Below are 19,689 nucleotides of genomic sequence, written 5' to 3'. Positions count from 1 at the left end.
CAGAGAAAGCAATAGATACCATTTTGACAGCATGCATGATAATGATCTTGTCTAATTATGGTCATTAATTTACAGATTGGAATAGAATTTAGCCATTGGGTATCTCCACTGTTATCTACAACCAGACTCAGTATAGGTGATAAGGATGGCAGAAGTCCTGAGTATTTGATTGTATTTTTAAGCACTTAACCTTTTAACTTTTTATAGTAAAACACACATTATCACCATATGAGGCCATTGGCCTGGTATTACAGCTATTGAAGATTATAATATTTGAAACTGATCCTTGTGAATTATATGTTTTGTTTACAAGTTATCCAGTGCTGCACTTTTATCTTTTATGATGGCACCTTTCCTAGGGCAACTTATTATTTACCAGTACAAATGTGTAAATGTAAGTAAAAAAAAGTATACAGTTGTGCCTCTAAATATTATCTGTTTTGTTTCACATGAACAGTTAACCTTACACTAATATACATCCACACACATATGCTATTACTTGCAGTGACTGTCACGTAACAAAAAAAAAAAAAAATCACAAATCAAACCTAATGGTAGGTTTAAAGTGGAAGATGTACCATTAATTTTACATGCCAGTAGCAGCCTTTATTGCCCCCTATACATCTGAATACAAAGGGTTTGGGCTAAGCTCTGGCCTTCCTAGTTGTGATAAATTGTGCTTCCCCCATCCCAACTAGCTTCACATGCATCTTACTGCTGAATGAGGTAGGGGAAATGGGCTTCCAGAAATAGAGTAAAAAAGCGTTAATTTTTGTCCTTTTAATCTAATTTTATTTTGATATCTGACAAGATACATATCCTAAACCCTAAAATTGCATGTGCTACACTGTATTTTGCTAGCTCCAGTTTCTATGACCTGATATACCCATTAAAAAGGTGTCTGTTATAATCTCAACACTAACGTGTTACCGTGACATTATATTGAATAAATAACTCTTTTTATACATCATGTTGTCTGATAGGTTACAAACTTATCTACTACCTGTAGACACCTTTTAATAAAAACTTACTTAGAAAATATGGAACATGCTTGATTCCTATGATTGATCATTGATTATCATGTTGGATATCTGATACATTTCCTAAATATATAGCATTTCCCTGCTATTTTTTCACTGAATTCACTGAATTCTTTCTCTAATGCTGGTCAGCTTTAGTCAAACAGGAACATGAAGGTTTTTCAGGAGATGGAAATGTGGCTGCAACTTGTGGAGGAAAATGGATAGGTAGATGGCTCTGTTTACAAACCTGCTTTGATGGATGTGAGAGTGTGGGAAAGTAATTGGCAGACTGTCTCCTTGGGCATCTAGATAAGAAAAATGTATCTGTGCCTGAACAAATAAACAAAGATGTAGCTTAGACTAGTCTTGTATAGGGGGTTTTATTTTATTTCATTAAAGATTTAATATCTTCATGGTAACTAAAGCTGCGTACACACTTGCAATTTTTGTCGTTGGAAAGGATCTTTCACGATCCTTTCCAACGACAAGGGGCTGCAAGATGCATGGATCCTTTCCAACGACAAGGGGCTGCAAGATGCATGAACGATGCTGTACATACAGCACCGTTCATGCTCTATGGAGAGGGGAGGGGGGAGAGCGACGGAGCGGCACCTTGCTGCGCGCTCTCCCCTTTACTTTCATTAGGATCGGCTGTTGTCCATCGTCCGTGGATCCGGCAGGTCGGTCGTCCGGACGATGGACGACACCGACTGTACACACGGAAGATTTTCGCCCGATAATTGGCCGATGCCGATTATCGGGCGATAAAAATCTGCCGTGTGTACGTAGCTTAAGTGATCCAAAGGAACAAGTGATAAAACAAATTCCAAAAGTTTCTATGTGGCTTGTATGATTTCATGGTGATTTGGCTAGTTTGCAAATTCAGTAATAGAAAGTGTGATTTATGTATATTGTTTTGTGACCATAAGTGGCTCTGTTGTGGTTTCAATTCAGTGGTGCCCTGCAACACTATTACAGTGTTCTCCCCAGCCCCTTTTAAACAAGTGTACCGCCTGGCACCAGGTAACCACCGGTTGTTTTAGGGCAGTTACTGAAAAGTTGGGTGACAATACAGAGGTTGCCAGCCACCTATAACTGAACACCATATTACTATAGGGCTGACCATGATGAGAGATTTATCAGCTGCAGTGTGTTTTTAATGCCAATCACAATATTTCATATAGCATTGTTCTCCCCACCCCGTTTTAGACGGGCACACCACCCGGCACTTTTCAGTAACCACCGGCTGTTTTTGGGTGGTTACTGAAGAGTAGGGTCACAATACAGGGGCTGCTACCTCCAATTTCTTCCCACCCGGCTTAAAAAAAGCCTGGTTTGAACACCAATATAGGCTTTACCTTGTTATTTTTTTTTTCAAAAGGTATATTCAATATTTTTCAAATCTGCTACTTTTTTAACATAACACCTGGTGACTCTGCCATCAAAATCCTTGTTCAGTCACGTTTTGTTATAGCGTAACAATTGTTTGTTCCTATCTCCTAATTGTGTTGCTGCGGTCCTTTCCTTAAGACTACAAGCTGTCCTTTCAACAAGGACAGTCCACTGTTGTCGCCATTTGAAAAAAGTATGTGGCCATGCTTCCTTGCTGCTTCCTACCATCTACCAATGAACAGACCATGAATGAAGATATAGTACGATGTACACCATTTTTTGCAAGCACCCATGACCGGTAAAACCACATGTTCCCACGTGTTTTTTATATGCTACATGTAGCGTCCAGAGGTGGTTTGCACCCCCAGGCACCTCAATAAAATTCAATTGGTTCTGCTTGCCACTGCCTATGCAAACATTGGTATACTTTTGCAAGAGTTTTTTTTCAAGTGGTTGCAATTCCAGGAAAAAAAGTAAAAGAAAAAAGATCACAGCTAGTTTTTTTTGCAGTCACAGTAACAGGCCTAGCAGTGACAGTAGACTTACAGTCAGAACCTACCCTTTACTGTACACTGCATTAGGCATTTGTTCTTACAAACCCATGTTTACTAAGTGGTCTGCTTTGTCCTCTGCTGTTATGTTATAAACGTGTCCCTTTTTTTATTATTGTGCTATTTTTCTAATGCTTGTACTGTATATATATTTGGCATATGCAATCTTGCATGTGTACATATAATAAAATAATCTCTACACATACATTCACAATGTAGGTACAGTAAATGTTTGTGTCTGCACCAGGCAGCCATGTTGGGTGTTGCATAGTAACAGAGTGGCCTGTGTAAGGGAAATTCTGCTAAGGTAGACAGGAGAGCTCAGTTCAGCCATCCTGTCACAGAAGAACATATAATATTTATGGCAGTATTTACGTGAGGTAAATGTCTCTAAAGTGAAATGAACCTCTGTGGTACCTTATAGTATTGTCGGGTACGGTGTGCCATGCCCAGGCTCAAACAAGCTCAATACAACTGAATACAACTGTCAGAAACTATTTTATTATGATATACCATCTATAAAAAACTTTATATTTGCTATTGTTTCTTCAGGATAAAAAGTGTATCCAAAACAAAACTTTGGTGTTTTGGAAAGAGTGGTGAGGGGTTAGAACTTCTGTCGGTGGTTGTTTGTTACTGAGGAGATTTCAGTCTCTCCTTTTGTCCTTGAAACAAAATCCAAAATTTGACATGTCACCTCAGCAGAAATGGAGGGAAAATCTTCCAATGGGGGATTTTCACTATCATGGAGAAAATTGCTCTGTTTCTGCTATGTCTACAGAGCAGGAAATGCAGTGAAATATCCCCACATAAAAATATAAGAAAACTGACAGGTGTTTGTACCATTATTTTGGTCTGTCCAAAATGAAAAGTCTGATAAACTTATAATCCTCCATCCTACTTCTTGGCTTTCACATGAACAAGTTAAATGGCATTCCAAAGCACAATGACCGTAGCGGGAGTGTAGCAACATATATGCCATTTATCACATATTTTTCTAATTGCTGTTGTGCATTAGCAGTTCATGTTTCCTTAATGTAATTCACTCATTAATCCGGCCTGGGACATCACTGGTCTTGATAACAGCATGTGCTAAAATCATCGGATAGTATGAAAGCCGAGCACATAGCATTTTCAGAAAGCAGAGGTGGCCTTTTTATGATTTCCCCTAGCACGTTTTTTCCATAACAGATTTATGGGCAGCTGCCTAATTTGTCATTTGTTTCCTAAAACATTTTATCCACATATTAGACCCACTTATATTCTGTGTTTGTGTATACTTTGTAATGTCAAATGAGATGGTTTTAGGAAAAGACTGCATGCTGCCAGGTTATCATTTACAAAACAACTTTTACATCATGTGTAATAAGTAATCAAGTAGACAACTTTACATTGGAAGTTTCCTTTCTGTTCTATAATTGGCATGAATTTCAGGACAGGTTATTCAGAAGAACATAAAAGTGTCTCATCCTACAGATCCTCACACCTCTTACCACAACCTGTATAGTTCACCTTAACTTAGTGCACTGGTTCATTATTGTACCACATACATAACATTGGAGGAAAGTGCAACTAAGGCCAATAAAAACCAGGTTCCTGTTTACATTTTTTGATTGGAACCACTTTGCTGTTTTCTGCGAGTTTACTCACACTTTGCTGTGATTCCAGAACAATATGACAAGTAGATCTTTCCGCAAATGTTAACTTAAAGCTATGTGAACAGTCTTATAGAGACGTGTAAAGTACAAAAGCTTAAACATCTTTACATTGCTGTTCCAGGTTTGCACAAATGCTCTCCACATTTACTAACTCCATATACTTGGTTGCTCTTTTCAGAATGTAGAATCACAAAAGCTCTGTTTTTCTACCAATATGGATAGTATGTAATGGTTTTATTCCAAGTTTTGTAAGTTTGACACAGACATAGACATCAGTTTTTTTTGTTTTTATCTGATGATGATTTTTTTCCCTATGACTACTTTGTTGGTTTAATGATATTCAATAATAAGAGGATTGCACACTAGTAAAAATAAATATTTATTTTCCGTTATGGATAAGTGTCCAATGTATATTGAAGACATTTCTAGCATTGTGATGTAATTTACGTTAACTAAAAAGAAAACAAAACCCTATTTAAGCGTTTCACCTCGAAATATTGAGACAGTGGCCCTGATTTATGAAAGCTCTGCAGGCTGGGGTTAATACACTTTCAGAAGTGAAGCTGGGTGATCCACAAAACATGGACTGGATTTTTCAAAATTATTTGCTATTTGCTAGCAAATGTTTTGAATCCTGGACCAGATCCATTCCAGGTTTGGTGGATCACCCAGCTTCACTTCTGAAAGTGTATTATCCCCAGCCTGGAGAGCTTTCATAAATCAGGGCCAGTGCCTACTGGTTCACCCTGACATTACATTGTCTCCTTATGCAACTGAGATGGACATTATCAAATCTCAACCTTCCCTTAAAGCAAAACCTATTATTGCTTATTCAGGCTACCCTAGCACCATATACAGAATGTTAATGTTCTGGTATTTGTGCTTATTATTATGAATATTACACTTTTTATTATAAAGCACCAACACATTATACAGCACTGTACATTAATTACGGGCTGCAAATGATACAGAGATACAAACAATGTACACAGGATTGAGAATAAAGTGTGACACAAGTGTGAGGCTTTAATCTTACTTATGTACTTGACCATCCAAAGGATCTGTAAGAGACCATTTAGATATCTGATCCACCTACCTGAAATTTAGTTTCTAATACAGGTAGTCCCCAGGTTAAGGACATCCCACATATGGACGACTCATAGACACGAACAGGGTTTCCCTTCTCGCTCGTGTGCAGGACAGAGGCTTGATGGGGGAGGGGGGTGTGGTTTGCATGTCTTGCAGAAAAAGTCTTTGCTAAACACAGCTGAGGTTGTGTGTGATCTTAAGGGCTGAGCTCTTCTGCAACATCTTGTAACTTTTTAATTACCAAGACAAACTTTGCAGCTGTTTCTTTTTGCATATCAAACCACAGCTTGCTCCAGAAGTAAATGAATGTCTGGGCTCAATAAAACATTTTTTTTTTTTTGTTTTTACTTTGTTTGTGATTAACTCACAGTTAGGATTTTTTTACAGTAACTGACACCACACTGCCAATAATATGTTGAGACAAACATCTGTGTCCTATTTGCATTTATTAAAAAAATTTACATGTTCCGACTTACATACAAATTCAACTTAAGAACAAACCTACAGTCCCTATCTCGTATGTAACCCGGTGACTACCTGTATGTGTAATCCATGACTTGAGCAACATGCAGCCCATTGAGCACTTTACATTCACTCTAGGTGGCTAAATGAAGTGCGATGGAGTGAAAGGAAGATAAGTATAAGGGTCTGTAGAGGTCAACATGTTTTTTTTTTCTTGCCTCGACAAAGTTTATGTTCATTTCAAGACTAGCATAGTTTCCTATTTTGAATGTTAGTTTCCAATGTTGTGTTTTTTCATTGGAAATTGTTGTTTTTTTCCCTCATACTCCATATCTAACATCACAAATTCTTTTTCCAAACTATCTCTGAATGCAAACTTGGGCAGAGTATTCTAAATAATAAATGCTGGGTTGAGGCCCAGAGGAAAAAGCATGATAATTCTATTTAAGTTGGCCTAGAAACAGGGGGTGGGTGCTTAGCTAGTTTATAACAATGCTTGGTATATGTCATTGTAGGGCTTTTTCTTACCCCTGTATACAGTTTTTTTTTTCCGGATAAATTTAGCCTGCAGGCAGTTCTACTCTGCAGGATTTGTCATCACACTAGGATGACTGGGAGGGTAAGATGGAGCTGGTGAAAGAAATGGTGGAGTCTAATCCACCTGTTGGTTTGACTCGCATGTCTGTAACTAGTGTCCCCTTTCACTTCACCTGCCTCTCCTTACGATACACCTGAGTGCTTCCAATAGGCAGGGAAAATGTCAGCAGTCCCTGTTCTTCAACGTCTGCTAATTCACTGCTATGTTTTATCCTCTTCATCTCCTCAGGAACCAAGGCTGGATAGCTGCCAGGAATCATTAACTCATTGTGGGTTATGTGCCTTTTACGGGTTTAACTAACTTTTTGCAGGCTCAAAAGAAGCTAGTTTTGCTTGTTGGTGTACACCCATATTCAGATGGAGTGCTTGAGTTGCAGATACTTTAGCATCACGAATGTGGCATGGGCTAATATATTAACCTCTACTTTCTAGTTGTAGTCAGCTGTGGCTAAAAGGCTTTTATGTGTTTTTTTTTATCCAAAAACAAATTTTATTTTAGGCCTGCATTGACTTTCAAATCTTATGCATTATATACATAAGTCAATACCCGATTGAGATGCAATTATCTGTTAGATTTTGCCAATATTGGACCATGGCTACATAATGAATGTTGAATCAGTCATCTTATAACAGCAAGTACCTTAACATGGGAGGATTCCAAGATGAGGTATTAAAAAAAAAAAACCAGCAGATTTTAAAATATTAAAGAAAACTTTTGAAATTACAAAGTTATGTTAAAACCTTTATGAAATTTTAGTGGTTGTGTTTACTTATAAATACTTGTACAGTCTACTTCTATACCTTAAAGTTTTGAAATGAGACCAAATCCCCACTAAATGGAAAAACACTGGCTATTTAATCCTATAAGCAGATGAATGTTCTTGGGGTAAATAAAATACTCCCCTAGGGCTCATGTGATCCCCTCATAATATGTACTAGTGTCAAAGAGATCAAGATTGATGGAAGCTCTTCCAAAAAGGTTACTAAACGTTATGCAAAAGAGATATGTGACTTACTCCATGTATCCTAGGAGGCTGTTGGTTTATATCTTAGTTTTTATCTTCCCAAAAACCTTTATCCTTCTGAGCATGGCCGAGTTTGGGCTTCATCATCAGGGGCTTTCCATAAATGTAGAATCTCATGCATATGCAGATCGAGATCAGTTGATGTGAATGTTTCAGTATTGGACAAATGTTAAAGAGACAGCTGTCATACGTTGTAATATATGCAAGGAAAAAAAAAACCTGCAGTATGCACCAGATAAGAGTTGGGTGTTCCAAACATTATTGGAGGTATTTTTTAAATTTTTTGCAGATCCTCATTATTTTCCTGAGACAAGGCGGCTGCCAGTGGTGATTTCTGTCTACTGTAAAAACCTGGATTACACGTGGCATAATCTTCTATGTTTCTGTACATCTCATTTAAAGAGTATTAGATGTAATGGCTGTATTAGTTTTCTTTTCAGTCTCTTTTTCTATCTTGTTTTATTGGTATGCTGGTGATTCTGCCATTTTATTGGTATTCTGGTGAATCACCAGCATTCCTCCCACTGGCCATTTATGTAGGAGTCATTCTTTCTACTGACCACACTAATGTATTGTGAGCTGTGGCTATAGTAATTATTGAAGAGTTTCCCTGAAGACCTGAAAGTTTTTTCAAGGCTCCCCTCATGTTAAAAAAGTCGAGAAACCCTGACTTAGATCCAAGGACACAAGGCTACTTTCTGTGCTCTAAAAATGAATGATGTAGTAGCGTGTACATATTTATACTAATACTTTTATACTTGACTTACTCTTTACTACAGATTCGTGTTTGGCGATATTTGAAAGGGCGTGACATTGTGACAAATGAGATACTGCTGGATGGAGGCAACAAGGTGATGGTCGGTGGTTTTGGGGATCCCAGCATCTGTGATAACCAAGTGTCTACAGGCGATACACGGATATTCTTTGTGAACCCTGCCCCCCGCTACATGTGGCCCTCCCACCGCAATGAGCTCATGTTAAATTCTAGCCTGATGAGGATAACCCTACGGAATCTGGAAGAAGTAGAGTCTTGCGTTGAAGGTAAGGACTAAAAAACTGTTTGCTTTTTTTTTAAATTGGCCAAAGACCGCCGCTGCTACGCCCAGTAAAACTCAATGCAGATTTGGGGAAGTTAACATAGAAAAAGGTAACTTGTATGATAAAGTTCATTACTTGTGATTGGCTTTCATGTCAGAGTAGGCTGGTCTTAGAAAGGTAAATCCTTTAGTATAGATGGCTATTTTTATAGTAGTCAAATAACCCAGGTACCCCGACATCATTCATCTGTGTTTCATCATCAGGGTTTGGCATGTACACAGTTATTACATAGTTCTTTGTGTATGAGAAGTTGTGTAATCAAATGGCTTTCAAAGGATTAATTCACCTTTGTTATCAGTAAAGATTCTTCATTTATTCCATCAACAATAAATATTATGCCATGTATGGCTAAAATGACAGTTGAAAAACATCAATCTAAATGGTTGCGTTGGATTATATGGCAACAATTTCCTTGACATCCACTATATATCATATTGTCCTTTAAAGGCAGCATATATTACAGGTTTTTTTTTGTGTATTGCTTTGGTTATTTTTTATTTACTCACCAAATGTTCATGACATTTAGAGATTTCCGAAAGAAAAATGGCCTCTGTCTTTGTAGCACATGGAAAAGAATGTGAAGGTCGTTTCAAAGATCACACCTCTATATCTTAGCACACAGACAAGCTAGAAAATGTGTAATAGTGTTATGAAGTCACCTGTGTTTTATGTTGGTTTACAAGTTTCCTTAGTGACACTTATAGATTACTAGTGTGTCTCTCAGTTGCTTTCCTGGATTTGTAAATCATCCTCCCAGTTCTTCATTGGTATCCGTCTTCATGTTTTATCTGTAATGGGATATTTGTTGGTTCTGTGGTTTTTATGTATGTCAAGATATGTTTCTTCGGTCTGCATAACCATTTGGTATCTGAGAAATAATTTGTATCACATTAAACTGCAGGCTTCCTTTAAAGCTTTGCAATAAGGCATCATGAATATTAACAGCACACAGTGTAAAGAGCAGTTGCTTGCATTATCCACTGATCAGAATTTAGTTACCATAGATATAGCTGCGTGCTATAAAATGAATGGAAGTTCCGTATGGATCAGAATGCTGCATGGTTATTCTGCTGAAAGACCAGGGCATAAACTTGCACATTCATTCAGGCAGAGCCCATACTCCTGGCATTAAAGATGGATCTCTTCAAACAACCCCCTGAAAAAAAAATGTAATTGAGATAGGGGTGCTTGTAGAGGTTTTACACTGCCTATAAATATTCAATTGTATCTTAAGTCAACCATAACTAGCAGGATTACTTAATGGTCATGTAAGTGAGCAGCTGTATACATTTGCATTAAACCATTGTGCACGTTAAAAACCCTGTGCAGATACACCTCTAAAAGTATAGAATTATTAGCTTTTGGCTTAAAAAAATCTCCCCATGACACCGAATAATTATTTTTTTTACCTATCCAGCGAAGTCTCAAGGTGACCATGAATATTCTTCAATTATCTTTTGCATATTTTTCCATTCTATTGTTAAACTAAATGTTCTGTTGTTCTTAATACTTTTATGTGAATTGAAAATATAAGCCATACAAAATAGTTGCCTGTTTTTTGTACCAGTTCTATTTAAATCTTATGTTTTGTGTACTGAGGTTTATTTGCAGTGCTTTGCTTTGGTGGCTCCAATATATGTTTGTGTGAAGAAGTTGTTCTGTGACTCAAACTTGAATTGTCACCTCCTTAGAACTTTGAACTTTATTTTGGCGAGGCAAAGGCAAGTCTGCTCTACTTAGGGTTGTCTCTGATAAAGGATCTCATTTTCAGATTGTATTGATATCTCCAAGATATCCAGCAAAGATGTGAGGGGTTATTAGAAGGGGAAAAATAGAAAGTTTGCAACTAATGTGTAACCTGGTTTACTTCTTTCTTAAATGTAAGATAGCAGCCCAAATTTTCTAACATTTGTTTTGCAAAATGCTTGGGCTTTGGATTTCTTTTGGTCAAATGTGCTTGTCTATGCACTGAATAAACACCTAAGTCTTAACTTTTTAGGCAGAAGGGGCAAGGATTTCATATCTGTGAAACCACCCTTCCTATTGGAACAACAATTTATTGTGCAAGGTACAAAATCCTATTGTTGCTCCCATTTCCAGCCCTGCTCTTCCAAACTGTATATGTCGGCACCAGGTAATAATCACCTATAGTCTCTGTGCAACTTCACCTGTGTTTATATATGGTGGGCAAGAACGGTCTTGCTTTGAGTTTGTCTCCCTTCATCCAGAAGCTATTACCAGAAGCATTTTTCTAAGCAGACAGACCAAGCTATATTCCCATTTTACTGTTGTAAAGAAGCTAGTAAAAACTTGACCACAAAAGCTACAATGTACTAATCACGATCAGTCCTGACTCCTCACAATCCCTGTGTTCCTTTAACCAGGTGGCCATGGCTGTAATAAGCTAGTCATCACAGTGTTTAACAGATTTCTCCTTTTGTATAATTTAGTCTTTCTTCCCAATTGTTCTCATGGGACAATCTTAATGCCAGCAGTGTCAAGAGACTGGATGGAAAAGCTCTCCATTAGCTCTGAAAACCTGCAACGTGTGGCAGGTCATTGCTGTTCACATTTAGCTGCAGTGGTATTCACAGGGGAGCTTATATATCCTTAGTCTAAAGACCCTGTCTGCACCGACTATATTATAATGATATTAACTTGGAGAGGCACACTGTGCAATCCTGTTTACAATTAGAAAACAATGTTAAATTATTCATTCAGAACTTAATTTTAGTCCTGCATCAGGAGTTGGTTGCTTTTGACAGCCTTTTAACTATTTTGTATTAAAATGATGTACAATTTAGAATGTTAACAGTTATGTGTTTAATGATTAATAATGAAACAAAGAATTAACTGCATTTTATTTTTATTAATTTGTTGACACTTAGCTTGCATATCTGGTATGCCGAGCTTTCCTAATTTTTGGCAGTGTTTGAAAACTGGAACAAGACTTTATTAGTAGTGTTGTATTAAAAACATATATGTAATACATTTAGGAAAAAAACACACACCTATCACCTTTGACAACAAAATAATATAAGAAATAACTTCTAATCATATGGTATGAACCATACCCAGAAAATGTTATCTGTATGTTGAGCCATCATCCATTATTAAAAAAACCACTTCTTTATTACAGAACATGATTAAAAGTCCAGGCTGAAGCCAGTAAAGTACAATGAAGTAAGGTTTGCTGGATTACTCATGACCAGGTAGATGATTGAGTTACAGGAGGGGCATGAGTGACCTTAGCAAGCTGCTTTTGTTGTATTTGATTGGTTTCATTCTGAACATTTAATACTTTTCTGCATTGGATCCTGCAAAGCTCAATATTTGTTTCTTCAGACATATACAACACAAAATGAAAGTGATGTTTTAGAAGCCAAAACAAAAACTTGGGAGCTGGAAAAGCAGGCTTTGAACATTAACTCTTTCACATTCCTGAAATCACTGGTGTGTTAGTTTCCACCCATGTGAGACCCCAAGTATGGTTTTCTACTTTGTCAATGCAACAATAAGCATGAATGTTTTCTGTGTGTGATGTGCCTAGGATCTCTTGCTTGTTGGTTTTCTTCTAATTTCTAACCTCTTTCTTATGTCTCTGGCAAGCTGCATTGTATTAGTAGGCCATGTAATCATTACCTTTGGTTCATCCTTCAGAGCTGACTGCTTCCTCTATGTATGTAGGTGACAGTAACATGGTATGCCCTTTACAAAGCATCTCCTAGTGTTTTATTCAGCTGAAAAAACAGATAATCCTCCTCTGTCACTGTGCTCACATACTTCTACACCTACAGGCTAGTAAGCTAATAGTAAAAGAAGTATTTGAGGAGCCACAGGGGCTGTGTGGTACGTGGTGTGCACAGCTTGATTTGTAATGATACGTTCATGGGAAATGTGGGGGTAGAGTGCGTGAAATCTCCTGGAACACTTTGTTAATCTGAATGATCCAGACTATGCATCCCCTAAATATCTCCATCCATATTATAATTTTGAAATCCATATATTAACACAGCTGGGGTGGATAAAAGCACTTTGTGAAAAGTGGATAAACTGTAAGGCTACAGAGCTGCAGTGTTATTAAAGCTTTCCAAGACTGGAGAGGATACACCTAAATCAGTGAACCTGGGTGATCCAAAATATCTGGACTGGATCTGGTCCAGGATTGAAAACATTTGTGAACGAATAGCAAATGACATTAAGTAATCCATTCCAGGTTTGCTGGATCACCTAGGTTCACGGATGAAAGAGTATCCTCTCCAGCCTTGGAGAGCTTTAAAAAAACAGGCCCTCTGTTGTTTAGCTTCAGCACCAAATTTCTGAATCCTGATTTGGATACACAGTGTGCTTGTTAGTGTTTTGGTTACTAAGGTTATAGCAAATGTTTATGGGTCTTCTAAGCTATCTGTCCTGAAATGTGTATTAAGATTAGTAAATGATATCATGCAGTCATATGCCAGTGTTTAATGACATATTTTTATTATTATTAAACAGTATTTATATAGTGCCAACATATTATGCAGTGATATACATTAGGCAAGGGTTGCAAATGATAGACACAGTGACACAGGAGGAAAGACCCTGCCCCGAAGAGCTCACAATCTAAGAGCATACATTTAAAACTGATCTGTTACATTACGTCAATATTCAGTTGATTCTACATTCGTCTTCTGTCCCTTTTTTAAATCACTTTCAGGACCAAACAGGTTAACATTTCTGTAATGAATGAATATGTGCAAAGGTTTTTTAAACACATTTTTGCACTATGTTCATCTAAATTTGTGACTTTTTTCTGTACAAAGGCTTTTTGTTGGTAGAAAAATATCTATTTTTATCTCATATGAATATTCGGAGAACAAGAACAGTTTTGTAAATTTCCTTCAACTTTTTAAAGCTAGAACATCCAAATAAAACTGACCTAATATGCATCCAGCCATATATGTCACTTGTAAATATTTTTTTTATTTTATATAATTTTTTAAACACCAACATACACCTTAATCCACGGTGTGACAAATAGTGGGACCAGGTCACCATGAATAGAGAAAAAAAAAACATTGGATCTGGGACTAGCATTTATTTACTTGTTTCTTGGCCGCTTACTAAGTTAACTCCAGGACCTGTAGTTAGCACAAAGTACACATACTACTTTGGACCAAGGACAGAACAGTACATCCAGCTACACTCTTGGTTGGTAGGCACCCTACCTGCCCTTGCAATAAAATTTATTGAACAAAAATATTAGATTTTTTTTTAAACTATTTGAAAGGGAGTTTGAAATTAACTAATTTGCTATCCAGGCAATTTGCAATGTTCAGCACTTTTTACCAGTGAGGGATGAATTTGCAAATGGGGCCATATTACCACAGCTACTTTTTACTTGGATTTAGTGTCCTGTACTGGTCACTATAAACTATTACCCTTACATACCATTAATTGCAACATTGAGCTTCCTAAGAAGCCTGGTCTGTCATCAGAAGTATGTATGCTTTTCAGAAATACAAAATAATGTCTAATTTCCACTAACGGGCAGCACAGTGCCTCAGTGGTTAGTACTTGGGCCTTTGCAGCGTTAGGTCCCAGGTTCGAATCTCGGCCAGGACACTATTGGCACCATTGAGTTTGCAGGTTCTCCCCGTGTTTGTATGGGTTTGCTCCCACATTCCAAAAACATGCAGTTAGGTTAGTTGGCTTCTCCCCAAATTTGACCTTGGTATTAATTGCATAAAATTGAGGTAGGGACATTAGATTGTGAGCCCCAGCTAGTGACATGACTATGATAGCGCTATATAAATTCTGTATATTAATAATTTCCCCAAGGGGTAGACAGAGTTTATTGACTGGAAAGATAGAGGGTCAGTTTTGGCGAGATCTAATGTGAATGAATGAGGTTTGCTGTATCTTGTAAACGTAGGATTATTGTAACTGCAATATGTAGCTGGAGGGATGAGTGTTCCAAGGTGCACATTACCATTCCATCCAAATGAAGGCCCCAACATCAGAAGGTTGTCCTGACTTTTGAAATTCCTAGAATTGTGATAAGATTTTTTTTCCTTTCTCTAGCACATTCTTGCTTCATTTCTCATATCCTGGGTTACTCACATACCTATTATGATAGGCTGGTCTATTGTTAACACAAATATTGTTTACTTAAACTCAAACAAAAAGAAACAAATATAAAAGATTCTGACACCTAAACAAAAGTTTTCCTCTGGAAGAGTTGTGGGTAGTTTGCTTGTACCAGATCTGTAGCAATGACCAAGATACATGTCAGCTACTATCAGTAATAACATTAAGTCTAACAATGGCCATCTATTCCTAAGAATCCTGACACTATTCTTATTGATTTTTCCTGCCTCCAGGGGAGTGACATTATTAGACTGAATTTTATTTTAACTTTTACAAATGAGGGTAATAACTGGTGAATTAGGAGAGAACAGGCTAGGTGACAAATCATGAACATTTTCCTCTGCTGAAACATTTATATCCCAACGTCTCTTAAAAGGACGGTCAGACATGCTGGCTTGTTTGGAAAGCTGTGCACACTAAGAAAGGGTTGTTGTTTTAAAATGAACTGTGCGTGATTTATTAAAGCTCTCCAATGCTGGAGAGGATACACTTTCAACAGTGAACCTGAGTGATCCAGCAAATCTGAAAAGGATGTGGTCCAGGATTTGCTGGTTTACCCAGCTTCTCTCTTGGAAGTGTATTCTCTCCTGCCTTGTGGAGCTTTATTAAATCAGGCCCACTGTGCTTGACCCAGTCCTGGGTCTCCAGTATTTGGTTTTTTTAACAAGGCAATGCAAAGTGCAATAATGACAATCCGCATGCAGTAATCCATACTCAACCAATGGAATTTAACATTAAAAACACACTACATGTTGCCTTACTAATGTCTGTATTCACATTCAAACCAGTGACATTAAATTTCTAAATGGTTGTCAAAGGTTCCAACTGTAGTTTGCATAAAAAATGGCCATTATTATTACTCTGTACACTGCTAAAACCTGATCTCTGATTTGGTGCTTTTTGTTTTTATGTTCATTGCACCAAGGCATCAAAATGGCATTATGGAAATATTTTTATAGGAAAAAATCAAGTCATTTTTACACATTTTAATTCTGTTTTTCCATATTTGGGTATCTTGGAACTGTGGTTACCCTCTGTTTTTAAGTTCAGCATTCAGTGAGCTACATTCAGAGGCCAATTTTATATTATACCTCTATTTATTCTAAATGTTCTTTGTTCTAAATTGTAATTCATAAAATGTGGATTCTGCTGTTCCCCTCAGAGTGTATAACACTGAAATGTCCAGCCACATAACTTGTCAATTACCTTTTTTTATTCTGTATTCTTCAAACATATTTTTATTCAATAAAAACAACAAGGTTGTTTTCTTATCCTGAAGCAAGGGAAGCAGAAAACACATTTACAAAGGACAATTCTATGTTTTAATACAATGGAAGTTTTATTATCTCCTAAAAAGGAACAGTGTGATCTAGGAAAGGCCATGCTGCTTCTTTATAAATAAGCCCTTTAATGCCAGCAGTTTGAGATTTGGGTAGTTTGGAATGGTGGGATTTTCTGTTGTGTTTTCATTATTTGGATTTTGCCCTCCCTACGAACTTTAGACCACTAGCATGAGTGTCTCAATTCTATTTAACTTTTCAAACAAAAAAGATACAATGTCATTTTTCAATTGCAGTCAAATTGCAGACTAAATACAAGCACAGTTGTATATTAACAGACTATTTTAGGTTTGAATACAGGATATACAAGTGTTCTGCCGTAAACATATGGATATGAATTCTACAGGAGTTTTTGGAGTTTTATTTTAGCTAAAAAATTATTTAGCTGAAAAATGATTTATACTTTTCCCTGAGCTATACTTGGTTTATTAGTTAATGAATTAATGTTATCAGGCCTTGCAACAGAATGGTAAACAGATGTAATGGATAACATCCAGTCCCATTCTGGAAAGAGTGTGATGAAAGGTTTGTTGTACTAACCTTTTATGATCTTTATCATATGGGTGAGTGTGTCAGCTTTCACTTTGATCAAGTTACAACCTAACAACAAACATTGTATCTGCGTGCTCTGGAGGAGGGCAAGGGCAGGGAGGACCAGTGTGAAGCCCTCATTACAAGGGGTAATACCGAGGTTAGCCAGGGCTCCTAAGAAAAACATTGGCTACCAGACACAAACCTCATTTTGTTAACAAGCATTTGATTCCCGTATTTTGTTGGTACAGTAATAACAAAGAGGACCCAAACACAAAATCGAAATTTCTGATTCCTTAGCGATCATCTAGAAATGCTAATCATGCTTAACCAGCAAAATAAAAATGTTCCTTTTTGTGTTAAATACCTCGGTAATATAGCGGTGCATTTCCTGAGTGGTGACTGCACATGGACGCCTCTATGCTCCGACTGCTTATCTCACAACATTTGAAGTGAGATTTAGAGATGTCGCTACCGTGCACCTCCATTATCTCTTTGCTAAAAGAAAAGTTAAACCTGCAGGACATTCATATCAGGATTCTGCTTCACTAAGTCTATGGAACAGAGTTTTTTTTACCTCTCCTAGTGTTTCTTGATTATTCCCCCACTAGTCATTGGATCACATGTCATCTGGGGGCATCTCTGACTTTAGGAACCAAATGCTTCTGCAACCAAGATGGTCTCCATCACACAGAGATACTGTGCAGAACAAGACTTTGTAAGACCGAAATGGGGAAAATATCAACTGCAGAGAGAGACTATGGGCCAGTGTTTCTCAATTCAGGTTGCTACGGAAGTTGCTAGGGGTTCCTTGAGCATTGACCAGTTTGTGACCAGTGTTTAACCCCGAAATCTTTTAAAGCGGGGTGGTAAGAAATTGTAGGCGGGTGGCAGCCCCTGTATTGTGACCCAATTCATCAGTAACCAGCAAAAAACAGCCGGCTGGTTACTGAAAAGTGCTGAGTGGTGCGCCCGACTAAAAGGGTCTGGGGAGAACACTGGTGACTCTCAGGTCAGTTTAATATCAATGATTTTTGTGGCTATCTGTAAGGGTGACATTCTTCTTACTGACCTGTAAGAAGAGAGAGGCTTTCTTCCTACTGACCACTAGACTATTATACTATGTTCTGAGGATATAGTAATTATAGCAGGGGTTCCCTAAAGACCTGAAAGTTATTTCAAGAGTTCCCTCATGGTAAAAAGGTCCTACACTGCTGCAGGGTATAGATTGACAGACATTAAAGGCAAATAAAACTCTATTTATGATGGAGCAATAGACAATGTGAGATGACCCCAACATCCAAGAAGCCATTTATACATATGTGAAAGGAAATTATGAAAGATTGTGGAAACCTCACTGGTAATGACCTTTTTTCGACTGCACATGGATATAGCAATACATGGTCATAGATTTGATCAAATAAAATGTTCAGTTGATCAAACAAGGTCATTTCGTTTCTTTTTGTATTTTACATTATTCAAAATTATCTTTTTATGTATTAGATTTAGGAAATATGGACGGAATAAAGCAAAAGCTGCCATAAAAATACAGTCTGCAGGACTGAAATGTCATCTACACTGGAGGAATTTCCCTTTTTCTAACATAAGATGATCATCCCATCAATCACAACTTGCGTACATGTTTTCTATTAGGAACAATTATCTCAGTATGTGGCAATGTGTCAGGTGTATTTTATGAATTCATGTGTCATTTGGTAGGAAAGATCAACAATGATTTTTTAATAGCAAAGAAAGATCTTTCTATTGAGCATTGTCTAGTATTTATAACAAGCCTAAGACCTGGATTGGTTCATTACACAACATGCAATAGGCAGCTTCCCCAAGAGAAGCAAATTGTGTGACAAATTGACGGAGTGAAAAGGACACGATCTAGTCAGTGGAAATCAGTGGGATGTTAAATAAATGGGTTCCTGCATTTCAGATGACATTCTGTTCATGTCTTCTGAACAGCCAGTGATAAGCCGGCTCTGCAGACTCGTTTTTTTAAATTTAAATGTTTGCTTTAGAAAAAGATGACAGTGGCTACAACATGGTTGTCCTTTTCATAAGTGACTATCCAGTAAGATTTTCCAGTATGCCAAACAGTCTTTTCTTTTTCTGACTGATTGTCAGCACTTGATTCTCCTGAAAATGAAATAAAGGAATGAGGGGGATTACTAAAGGGTATCACTTAAATGACAAGTGATAAATCTGCTGGCTGGGGCTACTGATATTACTTTCAAGATGGTGTCACACAGCAGCAGTCTCAGGGATTTTGATGTCTATACAGGGAAGCATTTACAGGTGAATAGCATTCCAAAATTATGTTAAATACACATAAAATCTTACAGGAAGATTGTTGATGAAATCTATGGCTTGTCAACAGGGTCATTTTATTTTGGGATACATGCACTTTAGAAACAAAGAGCGCTTACTCGTGTTTCTTGGCTGTTTCATGGCCGTACCTGTGAAATGCGTCCCATTGGACTTTTTTTTTTTAGTGAGTCCTGAGGCCCGAAGATGTTTGCACATAAGTTCACAGGGTTTTAATGCACGAGCACTGACCAGGACGGTAAAGACTTGTGGTGCTGGATGTAAAGAAACAGTGGAACAATATCCAAGGGATCTCTATAAGTATGCTTTTGTGGTAGATGGGTTATTTTAGTTTGTGTTTTTAAGTGGCCTTATTCTCTAAAATCATTATGTCATAATATGTTTGTGAACAGGTGCTAATGTGATGATTATGTATACACATATGTATTAATACATAAATGCTCTGATGCAATGAAATCACC

General features: G+C 37.4%; 1 protein-coding gene across 1 annotated transcript in view; it reads left to right on the top strand.

The window, feature by feature from the left end:
* Positions 1 to 8,579: 8,579 nt before the first annotated feature.
* AGRN (agrin) overlaps positions 8,580 to 19,689 on the top strand; it is a 303,487-nt gene continuing 292,377 nt past the window's right edge. The window contains exon 1 of the mRNA XM_072426409.1: positions 8,580 to 8,837. Coding sequence (XP_072282510.1) covers positions 8,651 to 8,837 — 187 coding nt within the window. The 5' untranslated portion in view covers positions 8,580 to 8,650. The remainder of the gene's footprint in view (positions 8,838 to 19,689) is intronic.

Source organism: Pyxicephalus adspersus, chromosome 11 (assembly GCF_032062135.1).
Source record: "Pyxicephalus adspersus chromosome 11, UCB_Pads_2.0, whole genome shotgun sequence".
NCBI classification, from domain to species: Eukaryota; Metazoa; Chordata; class Amphibia; order Anura; family Pyxicephalidae; genus Pyxicephalus; species Pyxicephalus adspersus.
The sequence above is the reverse complement of the archived record's forward strand: the minus strand, read 5'-3'. Positions and strand labels throughout refer to the sequence as shown.